This window comes from Podarcis muralis, chromosome 11, assembly GCF_964188315.1.
Source record: "Podarcis muralis chromosome 11, rPodMur119.hap1.1, whole genome shotgun sequence".
NCBI lineage: Eukaryota > Metazoa > Chordata > Lepidosauria > Squamata > Lacertidae > Podarcis > Podarcis muralis.
Genome location: NC_135665.1, coordinates 48,717,905 through 48,737,875, shown reverse-complemented (window position 1 = coordinate 48,737,875; position 19,971 = coordinate 48,717,905). Strand labels below are relative to the sequence as shown.

At 42.1% G+C, this 19,971-nt stretch overlaps 1 protein-coding gene across 3 annotated transcripts in view; it reads right to left on the bottom strand.

Moving 5' to 3' along the window:
• Positions 1 to 19,971, bottom strand: part of LIFR (LIF receptor subunit alpha) — an 81,701-nt gene that overhangs the window by 15,321 nt on the left and 46,409 nt on the right. For all 3 annotated transcript variants that reach the window (XM_028749532.2, XM_077936416.1, XM_028749533.2), the window contains exons 6-13: positions 19,408 to 19,582; positions 18,578 to 18,841; positions 16,842 to 16,974; positions 14,584 to 14,747; positions 12,586 to 12,722; positions 11,517 to 11,697; positions 6,468 to 6,538; positions 3,906 to 4,119 (exon numbers count right to left, since the gene is read on the bottom strand). In XM_028749532.2, coding sequence (XP_028605365.2) covers positions 3,906 to 4,119; positions 6,468 to 6,538; positions 11,517 to 11,697; positions 12,586 to 12,722; positions 14,584 to 14,747; positions 16,842 to 16,974; positions 18,578 to 18,841; positions 19,408 to 19,582 — 1,339 coding nt within the window. The remainder of the gene's footprint in view (positions 1 to 3,905; positions 4,120 to 6,467; positions 6,539 to 11,516; positions 11,698 to 12,585; positions 12,723 to 14,583; positions 14,748 to 16,841; positions 16,975 to 18,577; positions 18,842 to 19,407; positions 19,583 to 19,971) is intronic.

Sequence of the window (19,971 nt, the reverse complement as noted above, 5' to 3'; positions counted from 1 at the left end):
TGCCTTCCCTATTCCCCCCCCAAAAAAAATTTGTTTGAAGACACATGCAATAAAACTACACATATAAAAATGCAAAAGAACCTAACTGGTCCAGAATTAACATACACAAATTTATCATTGGTAACATATAGATAGATAAATTAAGGATCTGTACAATTTTATAATATGCAGAGAATAACACATGCTGAAAAAACAGAGAGAGGAGCTGAGGGAAGTCTGAGTGGGTTTTTCTTTTAGGGAGGGGGTGGGTAAAATGGGGGGGGGGAATGAGGATGACATGTTTTTGATAAATTGTTATGTTGAAATTCCTAATAAAAATATTTTTCAAAAAGAACCTAATTGGTCCAACTGCTCTCGTTAAAGAGAAACAAATCCAAACAATGCTTAACTCAGGTCCTCCCGACTTCATTCATCCTTCCTCATAAAGATTATTTATTTCCTTCTCCCAGTTAACCCATTAATAATAATAATAATAATAATAATATTTGTACCCTGCCCATCTTGATTGGGTTCCCCAGCCACTCTGGGCAGCTTCCAACAAATATAAAGCATAATAAAAAATCAAACGTTAAAAACTTCCCTATACAGGGCTGCCCTTCAGATGTCTGCTAAAAGTTGTGTAGTTATTTATCTCCTTGGCAACTGATGGGAGGCTGTTCCACAGGGTGGCTGCCACTACCACGGAGTCCCTTTTGTCTTTTTAGACAACCACAGAAGGAAAGCTGGACACATCTGGCAGTAATGGGAGGTGCAGCATCATGCACTCTTGAAGACAAGCAGAATTTAAGAGAGACCAGTTCCTGGGATCTCTGTAATCTCAGTCTAAGCTTTGCTATTCAGTTTGGAGCACCTCCAGAAATCTTGGTCAATGGACTGATTGACTTAACCAGGAGCCTCTGTTTTGCATGCCAGCACATCTTAGAAAGATTTAAGCTTTATCTTTCCTCACAAAATATCTAATAAAATCTTATCGGAATATCGTATTGATCTTTGAGTGACGGTGTAAGACAGTGTGAGAGAGAGATAAGCAAGACACTGTTTTTGAGTCTTAAGAGCACACTTAATACACTAGACCAGTAATACATGTCTATCTAAAATCTGTTTACATTGGAGGACCTGCTGATAATTGGATTAAATTCTGTGAGAAGTTCATTGGGATACAGCAGCTTAAAATCAGGTTCTCCAAATCAGCATGACAAATCAGCCTGGATGAACTGGACTGTGGCTCTCACAATACAAGCGCATGAAACGGAAATCAGGGCCAACGAAATCAATAGATCTTCCATGAAAAACACCTCCGGGTTACATTAACTGTATAATTACATTTTCTCTCCATATGGGCTTGGGCTAGTAGTGAACGACTGCCAAGTCACGAGCTCCTGAGCTTGGAACAGTATCAAATACCAAATATAGAACTGAGCTGGCTTGCTACAGAGAAGAGGGGGGGGGGGCAAGCAGAGGAGAAATACTGCTGAGTGAGAAATGCAATGCAGAAATGTTTTACTTTGGCAACAAACTGCCGATTGCAGGTGCACAATTCCAGGTGGAAGCTAAGAAATCTCCCAAGGAGAGAAACTCCCCAAATGTATGGAACGAGGAGGAGGAAACACACCTGAAGCAAACGATTTCACCTTCCTCATAATAATGGCCTACGATTGGAATGTTGCCATCTGCAACCCACTGCAATATCAGAGGGTGATGAATGTAAGAGCCTGCACTGAAATGATTTCTGCGGCCTCGATCCCTGGCTTTCTTTACGCAGGTGTGCCAGATCTAGCATCAACTGGCAGATCAACCTGGAGCTGTATGTCTCCTTTGTGTATCTCAACTTGCCCTACTATTTTGACTGTGGTGATATGGCCCTGGATAACTTTGCCAAACACTTCCTATTCGGCAATAGGAATGTATCAGGAGATTTTTAATGTTTGGTGTTTGGTTATGTTTTTATATACATTGGAAGTCGCTCGGAGTGGCCGAGGCAACCCAGCCAGATGGGTGGGGTATACCGTATTTTTCGCTCTATAAGACGCACCAGACCATAAGACGCACCTAGTCTTTGGAGGAGGAAAACAAGAGAAAAAAAATTCTGAATCTCAGAAGCCAGAACAACAAGAGGGATCGCTGCACAGCGAAAGCAGCGATCCCTCTTGCTGTTCTAGCTTCTGGGATAGCTGTGCAGCCTGCATTCGCTCCATAAGACGCACACACATTTCCCCTTACTTTTTTGGAGGGAAAAAGTGAGTCTTATAGAGCAAAAAAATACGGTAAATAATAATAATTAGTAGTAGTACACTTTTTTCTGTCTTGAATCTTCCAACATTCAGCTTCATTTTATGTCCACGAGTGTTATGAGGGAGAAAAACTGTTCTCTATTAACTTTCTACATGCTATACATAATTTTATAAACCTCTATCATGCCACCTCTTTCTTGACTGTTCTCTAAACTAAGAAATCCCAAATGCTGCATTTTTCTCCCTCAGAGGCGGTTGCTCCACTCCCCCGCCCTGATAATTTTGGCTGCCCTTTTCTGAACCTTTTCCAACTCTACAATATCCTTTTCCAAGGTGAGGAACACACAAATACACTATTATCTCTTCCAGGCATCCAAAATATTTGCAGAATGTAATGGAGCCCAGGCTGAAAGGACCTGCTTATTATTCCTCGTGCTGCTTTCCGGATGAGTCACCCTCCATGACTACGATCTGTGACTCACAATGCCTCAGAACTGAGTTGTGCTGCGGGTAACGCAGAGCAAGGCATCCAGTCATTCAAAAAGTTCTTTTCTAAGAAGCGTCTGAGGAGGCGTAAGAACTGCCAGCTGCTGGCTTCAGTCAGAGCCACAGAAGTGCATGACCTGGAGCAGCCTACAAGTCTGTATTACTCACCAAGAGTGCTTACATAACTCCATAAAAGTTGCATCAACTTGTTCAGCCAATGAGCGTGAGCAACAAAAAAAGTAACCCTGAAATCTTGAACAGCATGAAGACTGCGTATCTTGGATCATACTCAGTTATACCAGCAAGTCCAAACCTTTTCAGCCCTACCCTAGAACCAATAAACAAATACAACTAAGGCCCCACCTGCACTATAAATTTAAAGCAGTATTATACCACTTTAAACAGCCATGGCTTTTCCCGAAGACTCCTGGGAACTGTAGTTCAAGAGCGCTGAAAGTTGTTTGGAGACCACTATTTCCCTCATGAAGCTGCAAATTTCAGAATTGACTGTTAAAAACCACTCTGGGAACTGTGGTTCTGGGAAGGAACTGAGGGGAGCTCCTCGCAGCTTAGGATCCTTAAACTACAGTTCCCAGGCTTCTTCATTGCTTTAAATGTATATTTCAGATGGGGCGTAAGGGCCTACGTATAAATTTCAACCACATATTCTTCTCTGGCGTATTACCCCATCCCAATTGGCGGCTTCCGACGCATATTAAAACACAATAAAACCATGAAACAGTAACAGTTTGATCCAATACAAAAAGTCACAATAACTTTAAAACAATTTATATCAAACAAAGCATCATTCAACAATCCATCAAAATCTAACAGTATGCAGTGGTACCTCAGGTTAAGTACTTAATTCGTTCTGGAGGTCCGTTCTGAACCTGAAACTGTTCTTAACCTGAAGCACCACTTTAGCTAATGGGGCCTCCTGCTGCTACTGCACCACCGGAGCATGATTTCTGTTCTCATCCTGAAGCAAAGTTCTTAACCTGAGGTACTATTTCTGGGTTAGCGGAGTCTGTAGCCTGAAGCATATGTAACCTGAAGCATATGTAACCCGAGGTACCACTGTATTAGGAAATAGGTACACAAAGTACACACATTTCATGCACACACACCCCCCAAATGGGGTATACAGATAGAAACCACAATTGACAAAGAGTTTTATCTCATACTTACTGACTGGAATATCTGCACTGTTTATCTGAGAAGGAGGAGAGTGGCCAGCCTTGTTTTTTGCCACCACCGAGAATGCACAATCATTTTCCCCAAGCTTTATTGAGGTGTTGCTGGCAGGTGCAGAAACCGACTTGTTGTAAGTGGAGCCCTCTGGTAGGGACCAAGACACTTCGTAAGCCTCTATCAACCCATTTGTGTCGGAAACGGGTAGTGGCTGTTGTAAAAAGAACAAACAAGAGAGAGAGCAGGTTGAAGGGAAATAGAAAAGGAAGTATGCAAGAAAAGCATGCTTTCACAATGCCACTTTCAGAAAGGTACCTAAAACAGCCCCATAAGCTGGGCCTCGTTGCAGTTTACCCGCTGACTGCTGGGCAACCCATTTATATATTTCTAGCAAACCGGCCATCAAAGAAAGGCTGGTAGAAAGCTGCCTCCTACAGAGCCAGACCATTGGTCCATCCAGTTTTGTCTGCACTGACTGGCAGAGGCTTTCCAGGGTTTCAGACAGGAGGCATGTCCTGGAGATGTCAGAGATTGAATCTGGACTTTCTGCATGGAAAGCAGATGCTCTAACACTGATCTACAACCCTTCTCCAAATACAATAGCAAGGAGACACGACCAAGAGGGCATTTATCCTGAGAGAGAGAGTTTGGATTTGATATCCCGCTTTATCACTACCCGAAGGAGTCTCAAAGCGGCTAACATTCTCCTTTCCCTTCCTCCCTCACAACAAACACTCTGTGAGGTGAGTGGGGCTGAGAGACTTCAGAGAAGTGTGACTGGCCCAAGGTCACCCAGCAGCTGCATGTGGAGGAGCGGGGAAGCGAACCCAGTTCACCAGATTACGAGTCTACCGCTCTTAACCACTACACCACACTGGCTCTCCTGAGTCCTACGGCTGGCTCCCAGGCAGTATGCTCAGACATTTGCTAGGGATGGAAGCAATATAAGGTGCTGCTATTTTCATGTGCTATATGGAAGGCAAGAGCAGGTAATTTCCAAACTTGGTCACTCTATCTCCTACAGGTTAAGAGAATGCTTTGCTTAACTTTTCCCCACAGGGCGAGTTGGCATTAACTGATACGGGAGTAGCTAAAAGGGGCACACTTAGAAATGCCGCCACATGTGGCAACCACAAACTTGCCAAAGCTTGAGGTTCAAGTCTGCCCATTTTGCCTGCATAGTCCCTCCCAGGAGATGCTTTCTTGGTCATGCAAAAGTGTGGCAGATCGTTGGGAGAGAGGGAGTAAAACTTTGTTTTGCACATAATCTGTCAAATCCAATGAAAGTGGATGTACTGCAGCAGTCTGTGTGGCCTGCAGACCTCAAAATGCTGGACACATGCTGTTGGGCTCCCAATCCCCAGAAGCCCCAGCCAGAAGGGCCAAGGTTAAAGGATGATGGGAGCTGTAGTCTAAGACCTGCAAGGTCACAGGTTGGCCACCCAACCAGAAGTGAGACAGAAGGCAAAACACTCCAGGGCAATGCTGTGATTGGAACTGTGTACATGAGTAAGCGTGCTGTACTGGGGTGGGGGGTGGCCTTCCAGCATGGCCAACAGACAGGGATGATGGGATTTGTAGTCCCAACAGCATCTAGAAGGCCACGGGTTCCCCACTCCTAGGCTAAATAAATACACAGAAAGGGGGCAAGCAAGACAGTTGGTCCTGTACTAAATTATTAAAGCCAGGGCTTTCTCGGCTGTGGCTCCAATCTGGTGGAACACTCTGTCACAAGAGACTAGGGCCCTGAGGGACCTGACATTTTTCCGCAGGGCCTGCAAGACAGAGCTGTTCCACCAGGCCTTTGGTCAGGGCGCAGCCTGACTCCCTCCTCTGGCAATCTGCACAGAATTTTGTTTAATGGTTGCCATCAATTTGATTTTAATTAATTTTTATAATGAAATGTTTTTAGAATGTTGGATTATTTGATTGTTGTTAGCCGCCCTGAGCCCGGCTTCGGCTGGGGAGGGCGGGATATAAATAAAAATTATTATTATTATTATTATTATTATTATTATTATTATTATCCAAAGCTGTCAGACAGTTCACAAAACAAGAGTAGAATACAGCTGCTCTTGAGGAAGACATCTCACCACCTTCGCAAAGGTATGCATTATCACAAGATGATATTTCCCCCTCAGGGATCACCACCACCAACACTATATTTGTGTGTCCACACACAAAAGACCCAGGCTCAAAACAACAATTGAACTCAAAAATCAACAACTGCGAGAATTATTTCATAACAGCAGCAATAATAAAAACAGCAGCATATAACAAATTCAAGAGCATACAGATAACAAAATTTCAGTACTATAAATGTAGCAATAATGATACCATAACTTTCCATCTTACCACGTGGATTGTGGGTTGTTGTTTTTTACAAAACCATTTTTCGTGTGACTGGGAGGAGAAAGTTCACCTTATGGCCAATATTGCACTGCAAAATGAGTTGTGTGAATTGGCTCAGAAGGAGCAAAGTTTGCAAGCAACAAGCAGTATTGTCTGGGAGCCAGTAATTTAAGGACAAATTAAAAGCAAAACCAGCCGTACACATACCTTCCAAAAGAGGTTTACAGTCTCTCCATCAAGACTTCTCTCTCTCCAGAGATCTAGACTTCTCGTTGGAGCTGAAAGAGGAGAGTTTCGATTATACTCAAGAAAATATTCGTTGCTATCAGCTGACGTATACAGAATTGCCAAATTGTAACAATGACCAAGAGAGACAGCTGCTTAAGAAGAAGACTCACAATTTCCAGCACTCTTACATTGAAGAAACATCTCAAACAGCTGATACTTCTTTATCCCAAAACCTATCCAAGCCTGCACAATGTCTTATCGACTCTTGTAATTATTATATAGTGCAGAGTGGGGCAAAAATCCTCTCCTCCCCTCCTCATCCAAACTGGGAAAAAGAGTTATCACTATATATTTTTAAAAGTTTTCTGTGGTTTTTTTTACAATGTTAGGTTAGGAAGAAAAGGGGGAGGGGGGAATTGTGAGTGGGGTGGCAATGCTCCTATTCTTCTACTTAGTGTGGGGTTTTGTGTCAGCATCACTTGTGTGGGTTCTCTTTACTATTTGCTTGTAATTCTTTGGTGGTGAGAGAGGTTGTGGGTGGCCTAGCTCTAGGGTGTGGTTGCTTGTCTTTGATTGGCTTAAGTCATGCGTAGACAAACTAAGGCCTGGGGGCCAGAGCCAGCCCAATCACCTTCTAAATCCGGCCCACAAATGGTCCGCGTATCAGTGTGTTTTTACATGAGTAGAATGTGCGCCTTTAAACTAGTTTAAAGACTATTTACAAAAACTATATAAATTGTATGAATGTTAAGAAGGTGCATGAAAGGAAAGATTATGGCAACAGCAGTCTAGATGAGATATGTATGAGAATAAGCTGAAATACAAAGATAAGATTTGATGAGATTTGAAGTAAAGTTATGCCTAAATTAAGCAGTTAAATATTTGACGAAATTATTTAAAACCAGAGGCATAACATATTAGAATTAGAACATAAGATTTGAAAGAAGGTAATAAATTGCTGAACATAACTTTTATATCGAGAACGCAGGAAAGGGAAACGTGAGGAAGTCCAGATGGTTATGGAACATATGTATGAAAAACTGTGTTTTTCTTTTTTTCTTTTCTCTTTTTATATATAGTTGATAGTTATGTCTTTTATGTTTGATATATGTTTGGTTATTTTCTTTTTTCTGAAAACTTAATAAAAATATTAATAATAAAAAAAAAGAATGTGTGCCTTTATTTAAAACGCACCTCTGGGTTATTTGTGGGGCCTGCCTGGTGTTTTTACATGAATAGAATGTGTGCTTTTATTTAAAATGCATCTCTGGGTTATTTTGTTGGGCATGGGAATTTGTTCATTTATTTATTTATTTTTCAAAATATAGTCTGGCTCCCAACAAGGTCTGAGGGACAGTGGACCAGCCCCCTGCTGAAATGTTTGCTGACCCCTGGCTTAAATAAAATTTGTTTTTGTGTGTCAGTGGAGTGTGCGTGTGTTTTTGGATCAGGTTAGCCATATTGATTTGAATGCTATTGGCGGGTCCTCATTGTCTTGTTGGGCTAGGTATGTGATAAAGGGGAACCATACGTCTTCTGGAGGCGTCTTCTATTTGTCCCCATGTCAGTTTCAGTTTATTGGTTAGTTTTTCTAATAAGGCTGTTTCCCATACTATTTGATACCATTGGTCCATGCTTACTCCTGACAGGTCTCTCCAGTGTCTGGCTATGATGCTTCTGGCTGCTGAGAGTAGCTGGGTTATGAGCTCTTTATGATGTGAGTGGGCATTATTACTTTGGAAGATGCTTAGTAGGGCCATCTTCCCTTAGTTCTGAGGTGACTTCTAATATTTTGCTTAGTTGTTTTGCATATTTCTTGTATGATTGATGTCTAGAAGAGTTGGATTTTAGGACATTCCCACCACATGTGGAGATATGTGGAGATATGTGCCTGTGGAGGTGCATCCTTTCCACCATTTTGGTGAGGTTCCTGGGCATATTAGCTTTAGTTTCTGTAGTGTTAGGTACCACCTGTAAGTGAGTTTCAGAGTGAGTTCTTTTCTTTTCGCCGATATGGATTTAAAGGGAGTTTTAGACCACATTCTGGTCTATTGGGTGGGGTTAATCTCATAGCCTATTGACATCCCCCCATTGTTTCTTTGGTTGCATCGAGGGGATTTGTGGGATTTTGTAGTAGTATTTTGTATATTGTGGATACCATCCCTTTGCCATGTCCCTTTGTTGTTAGGAGGTTTTCAAAGGTTGTCAAGGGCCTAGTTGCTGCTGACTTTACTAATGGATTTTTTTAAGAGGGCATGTAATTGGTGGTGTGTTAGCCAGGACATTTGGGTGTCCCCAAGTTTGTCTTGTATTTCTTGTGTTGATGTGGGTTTGCAGAAGTCTGCTAGGCAGCGTAAGCCTTTGGCTTGCCAGGTTTTATCTGGAAGTTTTGTGCTGCATGGTGAAATAGTTGGTGGTGTGCCAGGGGAAATAGTGGGGATGGGGTTGGGACAGTTTACCTACTTCTTTCCATGCTTTAAGCATGGTCTGTGTGACGTGTTGTGGGGATTTTCCTTAGTTTGTTTAGGAGAAATGGGTATGCAGAGGAGCAGGTATTTTCAATTGTGTCTCTCTTCAGGTGTACCCATTTTTTCATCTCGTCTTCTAGGATATACGGGATTATGTGGCGTACTTGGTTGGTGATGTAGTATGCTTTTATGTTGGGGATTCTCCACCCTCCTTCTGAAGAAGGGAGGTGCAGGTATTTGGGGCTTATTCTCGTTTTTGTGTGTGAAAAGATAAATGAGTATATTTTTTTCTGCCATTTGCGAAGTTGGGCTGGGGGAATCCAGATTGTGAGGGTGATCATTTTGAGCATGGCTATTGTGTCAGAGAGTGGTTCCATTTCCTCAAGTCTTTGTTGATTTGTTGTCACAAGGGGTTGTAGTTGTGGAGGTATAATTTGTTGGTTATTTGTACCCCTACGTATCTGAACATGGTGCAGTAAAGTTTTATCTTGGTGATGTTGACGAATTCTTTTTGGGTATGAAGGGGGGTGTTGAAGCACATAGCCTCAGATTTTGCAAAATATACCTGTAAGCCCAACCACATTGCAAACATGTTGAGTTCTCTGATTAGGGAGGCTGCTGTGTTTATGGGGTCTGGTGTTGTGACCATTAGGTCCTGTGCAAAGAGCCCTAATTTATAGGTTCTGCCTTTTATTTCGACTCCCTTGTCTGTGGCTGCTCAGATTCGGATTGCTAGTTCCAGAGCCAGGATGAATAGGGAAGGAGACAGTGGGCATCCTTGTTTTGTGCCTCTTTGGATTGCTATGGCATTAGAGTCTATATTGTTAGTCCTGCATTTTGCTGAGGCTCAGGAGTATATTTGTTTGTGGGTTTGTAAGAAGTTGGGACCAAATTTCATGTTAGTACTGCTAATAAGTATTTCCACTCTAAGCAATCAAAAGCTTTGAGCATGTCTAATAATAATAATAATAATAATAATTTATTATTTATACCCCGCCCATCTGGCTGGGTTTCCCCAGCCACTCTGGGCGGCTTCCAACTGAATATTAAAAACAGTACAGCATCAAACATTAAAAACTTCCCTAAAGAGGGCTGCCTTCAGATGACTTTTAAAAGTAAAATAGTTGTTTATTGCTTTGACATCTGCTGGGAGGGCGTTCCACAGGGCAGGAGCCACTACCGAGAAGGCCCTCTGCCTGGTTCCCTGTAACCTTACTTCTCGCAATGAGGGAACCGCCAGAAGGCCCTCGGCGCTGGATCTCAGTGTCCGGGCTGAACGATGGGGGTGGAGACGCTCCTTCAGATATACTGGACCGAGGCCGTTTAGGGGCCTGATGGGGTCTGGAGTAAAATTCTGAGGGAGAGAATGTTAAGTTGCCGTCTTTTTTGGTGATGCAATGTATTCTTGTTTTGAGTGATTTTCCTACACCTGTTTGCTAATAGTTTGGAGTTTTTCCCTCCATACTCGTAGAAGCGTTATTTTGAGTATAGAATTTTGAGTCTAGTTCCCTCCTTTTTTGTTCTATAAGTTTAAGGTTTTTTAGCTCCTGTTTGTAGCATGATGAGAGGGCCATGATGTCTTGTTCTATCTTGCTAATTTTTGAGGTGGTTTGTTTTTTAAGGGATGCTTTCTCTTTTATGCAAGCTCCTCTGGTGACCACTTTCATTGCATCCCATAGGAAGGGGGGGGGGGTTATATTGTCTTTATCATTTTCTTTGAAGTAGTTTGAGAGTTTTTGTGAGACTCTCTCCAATTTGTTTATTTGTGGTTAGAATGGGACTGAAGGACCATGATGGGGTGGTTTGTGTTTCTTCTCCTATTTTAAGGGTAACTTCCACTGGGGCATGATCTGTGATTTTAATGCTACCTATGTTTGTTGATTCAACCAAGGGTATCAAACCTTGTGTGAGCAGAATGCTATCTAATCTGGACACTGTGTCATGGCGCCCGGTCAGGCTGTTGTCTCCCGGGTTTTCTTCACCCCAAATGTCATAGAGACCCCTGTTTGTTTGTTTTTTAGCATTTTTAGCAACTTGTAAGCATCCCTAATTGTTTGGGGTTTCCTTTGAAGGAAGGTTGCCCATGGGGTTGTAGGGTGGGTGTAGAAAAAAAGTGTTATGATGAACTCAAAGGCTTGCTCACTGCTTTGTAACATTTTAATTGGTTCCGGTAAGTTTATTACGCAACTGTTAGTTTTGTAATTCTTAGAACGGACCGATGAAGATAGCTTGCAATGGAGCTATGGTTTTATAAGCTATAAAATGCACAAAAAGAAGAAAAAATGAAGCTCTGGGGGCAGGTATTTGTAATCTGAAAATTCACACTTGTATATTCCAGGTGTGTTTTCATTAAGGAACAGATTTTGAACGGTCTTCCCAAAGCTTCTTGCTCACTTTTCCCAACTCATTAAGAGGACTGATGAAGCCTATACTTCAGAATGTTCCATTACTCCAGGGATCCAGATGTTGTTGGACTCCGGCTCCCTCCATCCCTGATGGGACATGTCACTTCCGCAACATCTGGAGGGCCGTGGATTCTCCCATTATGCAATAAACTTACGGGCTTGCAGAGTTGTGTGCTGCGTTTTCTCGACCCAGTCGCTCCACTTCCAGAAGAGGGGCGGAGCAGCTGAGCAGCGAACTTTGAAAGTGTATGTTGTGTAGGGACGCAACTTGCTCACGGAGGTTGTGTAAAAGGAGTTTTCTGCACCATCCAGCAACACATTCAGGGTCTTTTTCTCCTTAAACAAACAAATGAAATTTCTTCATGACAAAAAGTACTGGGCTGTTATAAATCACTATTAACATTACTGCTTCAAGTACGGTTATCATTTCTATACATTGTTCTTTAGACTGAACAAAAAAGTGGAAGGAGGGAGGTTGCAGCAAGACGAGTTCAGAATAGATTCTGGACCCATGAAGCTTATAGGCTTATTTCTTATATAATGCAGCAATGTGGTAAACTGCCTTCCCTCTAGCGTTCAATCCCACAATTGTGGGCTTCCTGCAAATGATGAATGCTATTACATGGGCATGGATCCTGCACGGGTCTTTCCCAGCCAATAGGTACCCAGCAGTAAGAGGCTGTTGGGATTCACAGGATGCTGTGTAAGTAAGTCTGCAGGCTTCAGTTTGCAACAGGCTGATGCAATACTCTCTGTAGAAGTGCTGGGTCAGAATGACTCAGCAGTAATGTGATTGGCTGTCACCGGTTTAAAAGTAAAGCCTGTCCAATAGTAATGGTGTTGGTGTAGATGAGTATGGAGGCTTCTTTTGCCTCAAGGTGCAGGTACTCTGTCTGATTATATGAACTGCTTCTGTAGATATTTGTATATATATTTAGCTCACAACAATAAATACTGCACTAAAGAACCTGGGACTCTGAGCATTCTGCTAAAAGCGCCGCGAGGAATTCGCGACAGAGGCAACACTGGAACAGGCTGGTCTCTAGGTTTTGACTGATTTTAGGTTTTCTACTTTATCTTACATTTCACATTGCTGCACACTGCTTTGGCTTGTGTTAGGCTGCGAAGCGGCTTAAAAATTTGTAAAAACAACAACAACAAAACCCCACAACCCAGTTATCATAAAACGCCATTGATGTACAAGGCAAACCAGAAAACACCTACCTGTTTTCCCCCGCAAATAACTTGAACCTGACACTGCAGCTTGATTTGCTTAAAATTGCCATCCAAGTGCCATGACAAAGTGACATTAGTTGGGTTTTCGTTCCTCACAGTGAACTGAGAAGGTGGTCTTGGATGAACTGGGGGGGGGGAATGCGAAGTGTTAAAAACAAACCCTTGTTTTTATTTCATACCAAACATGTGCTAGGTGCAGTACAGAAAGGTGGGCTAAAGGAGAGCCAGTGTGGTGTAGTGGTTTAGAGTTTTGGATGAGGACTTGGGACACTAGGGTTCAAATCAGGGTGGATAAAAATGAATGATTTTTTTAAAAAAAATAGACCAAAAAAATCAGATTTTTTAATCTGAATCAGATTTTTTTAAAATTTAAATTGGATTTTTAAAATCAAATGTTTTTGGAGGGGAAAAAATTCTAAAGATAATTTTCTATTTAAGTTACATTATAGTCCAAAGGCTATACATCAGGAAATAAGGAAAATTTGTTTTTTTTAATAGTTTTTCATGTGTGCTAAAACTCAGTCTAAGGGGTTTTAAAAAAATGGGTTAACCACATCAGTTAACAAACATGGATACATATGCTATAATGTTATTGTTTTGGTTAAATAAATTGTTTAAATTGTTATTAAGGAAATGATTATTTTCTCCTTCCAATAAAGCACAGCAGAAAAACAGTGAACTTGTTAAACCTCACAAAAATCCCATAATTATCATTCTATATATTTCTAATAGTATAACCAAATCAGTAATTTTTTACATAACTGTAAAAACTGCTCTGAAAATTTATTATTCCAAAAATGAAACCTTCATCTGGTTGTCAACATTAAGATTAGCAAGAATGAGTCTTTCTATAAAAAATGACTTAAATCAAGTCTTACTGCCTAGTGATTTAAATCTATTTGATTTAAATTAAATCCACCCTTGTTCAAATCCCCACCGAGTCATGAAACTTGCTAGTTGACCTTGAGTCATTCAGTCTCTCAAGCCCAGCCTAACGCACAGGGTTATTGTTGCAATGATAAAACGGGGAACGGAAGAATCACATAAGCCACTTGGTGCAGTATTGCTTGCCTGACTTCTCTCTGCCTTAGCCACCGGTGGAAAACATCTGGCTTGGAGTTGGGAGTGTGGCGGAAGGCAGCCACCAATTGCCTGGCCAATATAAAGGCATATAAGGACATAATTTGTGGGACAGGACACTGCGCCCACCAGTGGGTGGACGCCATTATAGTGAAATGACACTTTGCGATGAGGTCGTTTCACTAGTGGCATCTACCAACTGAACTGCACCTCTGAAGGCGCCTGAAATGCCCTGATTTTTGGTCTGCAAATTCGGCTGCCCAGTTAAAAGGGCCATTTCAAGGCAGCCTTAGAGAATATATGAATAAGGTAAAAGGTAAAGGACCCCTGGACAGTTAAGTCCAGTCAAAGGAAACTATGGGGTTGTGGCGCTCATCTTGCTTCCAGGCCAAGGGAGCTGGCGTTTGTCCACAGACAGTTTTCTGGGTCATGTGGCCAGCATGACTAAACCACTACTGGCGCACGGAAGACCATGACGAAAGGAAACGCCGTTCCCCTTCTCACCACAGTGGTGCCTATTTATCTACTTGCACTGGTGTGCTTTTGAACTGCTAGGTTGGCAGGAGCTGGGACAGAGCAATGGGAGCTCACCCCGTTACAGGGATTTGAACTGCCAGCCTTCTGGTTGGCAAGCCCAAGAGGCTCAGTAGTTTGGACCACAGCGCCACCTGCATCCTGAATATATGAATAGGATGCCACTATAATGATCAGATTAAATTCAGCGGTTAAAACAAACAGTTAAAATAAGCTTTAGTTCTGACTGAGACAGAGAAGAACTACATAATGAACGTTGAATATGTACATGGGATATCTCTGGTTTTTTGTAAAATGATCATTATAGGGTTGCACACGGATTACTGAATGGGAACTTCTAAAATACAGTAAGCCCAAGAAACAGATTCTTACCTTTACGACGTATATCAATTAAGAGGGAGGTTGCTGACTGACCAAGTGGATTGGAAGCTTGGACTGTGAAATTATAGACTGTCTGGTTGTTCAGAACTTGAATCGTATAGTTATATTCTACGTTGGATTTTTTATGGAAAAGTGTAACATTAATCCCAGATACACTGCAAATTTAAAATTTAAAGGGGGGAAAAGATCAATATCCAAGCAATACCTTTGATAAAAAGTTAATTCAAAGCCTTTTGTTATTTGCTGAAGATGTATATAGTTAGATTACGTCAGATCAGCTTTAAGAAAATTGGGGAACGTTCATGAAAAGATGTTGAATTTAAGTGTGAAAGAACCTAGAACTCCTGGGTTCCTCTCAACTAAACCCCCAATTGTAAAAAGTACATCTTTACTTTCATTTTTAAGGACGCAGAGTAATTATCTTGGCTCAGCTAATGTACTCACAAAATATTTTTAATATTTACTTCCTCTTCATTTTTCCTTTCCTCCATTCTTACTAAGTAAACCCAAATTAAAACTTAGCTGAGCCCCAGGGACTATCAATGGGCCTTGTTAGCAGTGGCTAGATTTTGACTACTAAAGGTTTCGTAGAATTCTTCCCAGCATTGCCAAGAGGGCCTTATCTTTTAAACCATTTTTTGGCACAACGATTTTGTTGTTGTTTATATTGTCCTAAGTGCTGTTACCGCACAGCAAAGTTTGACTGACTAGATGTCATCAGGGCATACTTCTGTTCTCTGATGGGGTAGGATCACTCAAGTGAACAAGGCCAGGAAAAAGCAGCAGTTGGGATTGGGGTGGAGAGGTCAACACAGCCAGAAAAGCAGCAGCTATGGGAACATGTGAAGCTGCCTTATGCACACCTAAGAGGTGACTTAATGTGCCTCATAGAGGCCAACTTCCAGGGGCTGAGGTCACTTTGCCCCCCTCAATAAAATATTTGAGGGGGCCGTGGTCCCTCAAAGTTGACGGAAGTTGCCTTTCGAATGATTATGCAGGGTAGGCTTGCTTGGGCTGCCCCAATTTTTATTCAAGTTGGCACCTCTGATGTGCCTTATTCAGATATGGGAAGACATTCCTTCATTTCCATAGCATTAGTTCAGAAAAGAAGTAAGTAAGTAAGTAAGTAAGTAAGTAAGTAAGTAAGTAAGTAAATAAATAAATAAATAAATAAAATAATTTATTGCTTATTGCATCTGGCGGGCTTCCAACAAAATTTTAAAAACACGATAGAACATCAAACACTAACAACTTCTCTAAACAGGGCTGCTTTCAGATGCCTTCTAAAAGTCAGAAGGGTGTTTATTTCCTTGACATCTGATGGGAGGGCGTTCCACAGGGAGGGCGCCACTACCGAGAAGGCCCTCTGCCTGGTTCCCTGTAACCTCACTTCCCGCAGGGAGGGAACTGCCAGAAGGCCCTCAGAGTTGGACCTCGGTGTCCGGGCTGAACGATGGGGGTGGAGACGCTCCTTCAGGTATACTGGGCCAAGGCCGTTTAGGGCTTTAAAGGTCAGCACCAACACTTTGAATTGTGCTCGGAAACATACTGGGAGCCAATGTAGGTCTTTCAGGACCGGTGTTATATGGTCTTGGCAGCCACTTCCATACCTCTATTCATTACTTTGAATATCTACTTTGTGGTGGGAGATGGGGAATGGTGGTAGCCAAAATCTAACCCCCATGGGCAATTCTTATTCCAAGGAGGGGAGGGTGTGTGTGTTTTTGAGAGAGCTGCTGTGTTGGTTTGTGAGGATGACTGTTTGAATAGCCGTCTGCAAGGAAAACTTGGACCAGAGGGCAAACATCTTCTCTGTGGAGGATCCTTGGGCTAACTGGGTCTCCTTTTGGGGTGGCCACTGGTTCCAACCAATCAGTTCTCCTGTGATTCCCTCCTTAAGTCTTCTCATGACAACTGCATCTGAGCTACAGAAGGATTCAGGGGCCTCTCATGCTCGACTCTCCTCTAAGGTGAGCATTACTAACTCCCTGAGATTTGTTTCTGATCCTGAGCTTAGCAAAAAAGAATCAGCACCCATAATTTCCACCCAGATATGTGGTACATATAGCACTATGAACTGCACAAGCACACAGTACTGCTGGGATTTTAGATTTCTTGTTTTTAGACCAGGCCCATTCTGCAGACTTAAAAAGCAGTTTAAAACAAATGGCACTTTTTATCCATAAAAGGGTATCTCACAAGACATGTCTGCAAACTGTACCATGTTTAAGGAGACCGTTAACATTCACCTTTCAGAAAATCTGTAATATGTTCCTCTTTTTGAGCCGAATAACCAAGTGGACCTTCCACGTTTCCAAGAGCAGGTTATTTTTTTCAAGTCCCTGGTTTCGCAACTAAAATTCTGAGGAACATCGGGAGGGTCTATAAGGAAAGAAGAAAGGAGGAGGGGTGTGTGTTAGCAGTTAAAATATACATGCACACACTTGCTGAACCCTTTTCAACATTCATCTTCAGAAGTTAGTGTTTAAGTCAGAAGGTCTCTTCTGTGATATCACAGAAATCTGAAATTTGCTTATTTATTTATATACTACTATTCACAAAAGAAATGTGAGCAGTTTACAACAAGTGCACATAAAATCATGCAATAAAAAACATATGAAGAAATCAGAAACCAGCTAGCTATCATGGAAATATATAATAGTAATAGTAATAATAATTTATGCCCCACCCATCTGGCTGGGTTGCCCCAGCCACTCTGGGAGGCTTCCAACACACCTAAAAACATATTAAAATGTCCTGATACAGGGCTGCCTTCAGATGCCTTCTAAAATTTGTGTAGTTCTTTGAAGCAGAAAGATTTTCATTGGGCGTTTAAAAGTTGAAACAGAAGGCACTTGCTGAATCTCTATTGGCAAAGCATTCCAGAAAATAACTCTAAAGGCCCCGTCTCTTGTTTTTGTTAAACTTGAGCCTCGCCAGCTCAGGGAATGGCTCACAATGCTCTTGCAGATGATCTCAATGATCAAGCTGGAATATCAGGATTCAGGCGGTTCCTGAAGTACCTATGGCCACGGTTGTTTAGAGCTTTGTAGAATAAAACAAGGCCCTTGGAACCTGGCTCAGTAGCAGATGGGCAGCCAGTGTGAATGTTTTAGCAATGGCGTCCAATGTTGCCAACCAGATGCCCACCCCGGCAATATGTCTGCCACATTCTGCACCAGCTGGACCTTCTAAACCAAGCCAAGGGCAGCACATTACAGTAATCTAGCCTCAAGGTTGCCAGCGCATGGGCTAGAGTAGCTAGTCTATCCCCATCTAAGCTGGGGAACCAGACAATGCTGGTAAAAAGGAACTGTTAGCCACATGGGACACTTGGGCCTCTAGTCACACAGATACAGGTGAAACTCAAAAGATTAGAAAATGGTGGGAAAGTTCCTTTATTTCACTAATTCAACTTCAAAGGGGAAACTAATATATGAGATAGACTCATGACATGCAAAGCGAGATATGTCAAGCCTAGATTTGTTATCATTGTGATGATCATGGTGTACAGCTGATGAAAGCCCCAAATTAACAATCTCAGAAAATTAGAACATTCAATGAAATCAGCAAAACAAGGATTGCAAATTGAGCAAGATTGGACCTCTGAGAAGTAGAAGCACATCTCACTCTGCATGTCATGAGTCGATCTCATATATTAGTTTCACCATTCAAGTTGAATTCCTGAAACCAATGAACCTTCCCATGATATTCTAATTTTTTGAGTTTCACCTGTATATCCAGGAGGATCCCCAAGTTATCCCCATGCTCCTTTAGAGGGAGTGAAACCCAATCCAGAACGGCTAAGCTTGCCCATCTCCCAGACACAAGAACCACCCACCCAAAGAGTCTCCAGGATTCATGCAATTTATTGGGCCTTCTCCAATTCAACCACCAATCCAGAACTTTCACAGCCTCTCCTGATTCAGACGTTACTTGCAGCTATCACTAGAGAAGCGACCATTCCGAAAGTTTATATACTTACAGCCAGCAAAGAGAACGCTTCCTTCATATTTAATCCCATCCAGTCGACAAACTACATTTCTGCCAGAACCCCCAGGTATGGCGTTTTGGACGTGGCCTGACACGCTCCAGTTGGAGAGTCGAGTGTAATTCAAGACCTGAATGTCATACGTCAGGTAGTCCAGGTGTTCTCCTTCCTTCCACACACAACAGAACGTCATATTGGAACCTACTGGCACCACTCTGTCTTCAGGAAACACTGCTCTGTAAGAGCCCGTATCATTCCCTAAAAACAGAAAGGAACAGAGATGACCACATCCTCTAGGTAATTTAAGTTCAGTTCAGCAGCAGCAGCAGAGTGACATTTGTAGCCACAATCTCTCAGGAATTGTTCTGAGGTAAGCAGCAGGGACGAGAAGAAAGTGTGCCAGAAGACAGAGGAAGGAATTGTTTCCAATCAGCAGTTTTCAAACACTCCATTCTTTGTCCTCGTTTTCTCTACAGATTGTGTGTTTGAGGAGTCGTTTCATTTCATCTCAGGAAAAGGGAATGGGTCCTTTGTCAATACAGTAGCAAAAATATGGAGCCCACACCCAGCAAGACGTTCTGAAATACCCGGTCAGGCAAACAAATATTGCTTACCCATTTACATTGTGAAAAAGGAGGGCAATACACTCTCAAATCTGCAAGAAGAGGTCACCAGCCCTCGCCTCAGGGATGCTTGAGGGTTTTCACAGAATCATAGAAACATAACAACTTATTTTGCAGCACCCTTCATTCATTCAACACACCAATGATCCTGTGCATCGGGATCAGGACTCACAATTTTTGTTCCCATTTTGAGCATCTTACCGAGAATATTTGCGAGCTGGCTCCATTCACTCCACTTCTTGTCCCCAGGATATGTGTCCTCGCGGAAAAAACAGCGGATCTTGACATAGTGTGTGGTGCACTGAAAATCCAGGTCGGATTTCCAGCTCCACCGGAGAAGGCTGTCCTCACGAGTTAAGTTGGAGTGATAGGTCTCCTAAAGATGTAAAAGAAATGTCACTGTGTGCCTGTGTGTATAGAAAACCTGCACATTTCAGCTTCCTATTGTTATTTTCAGATTAGGTTTAAGATTCTGGCTAATAAGCTGCAGATATTTACTTACTTACTTACTTACTTACTTACTTACTTATTTATTTAAACAATGTATATACTCAGTTTAATTACAATAACTTCTAAGCAGTGTATGAAAAAAGCTCTCAATTCAATGAAACTGAATTGAGCATGAATCTGACATGCTGTTTGGTGTGTTTCTCCACACATATAAAGTAGGTTAGGCTGACAGGCCACAATTGTCCCAAGATCACCTAGTGAGTTTCGTGTGTGTGTGTGTGTGTGTGTGTGTGTGTGTGTGTGTGTATAGAGAGA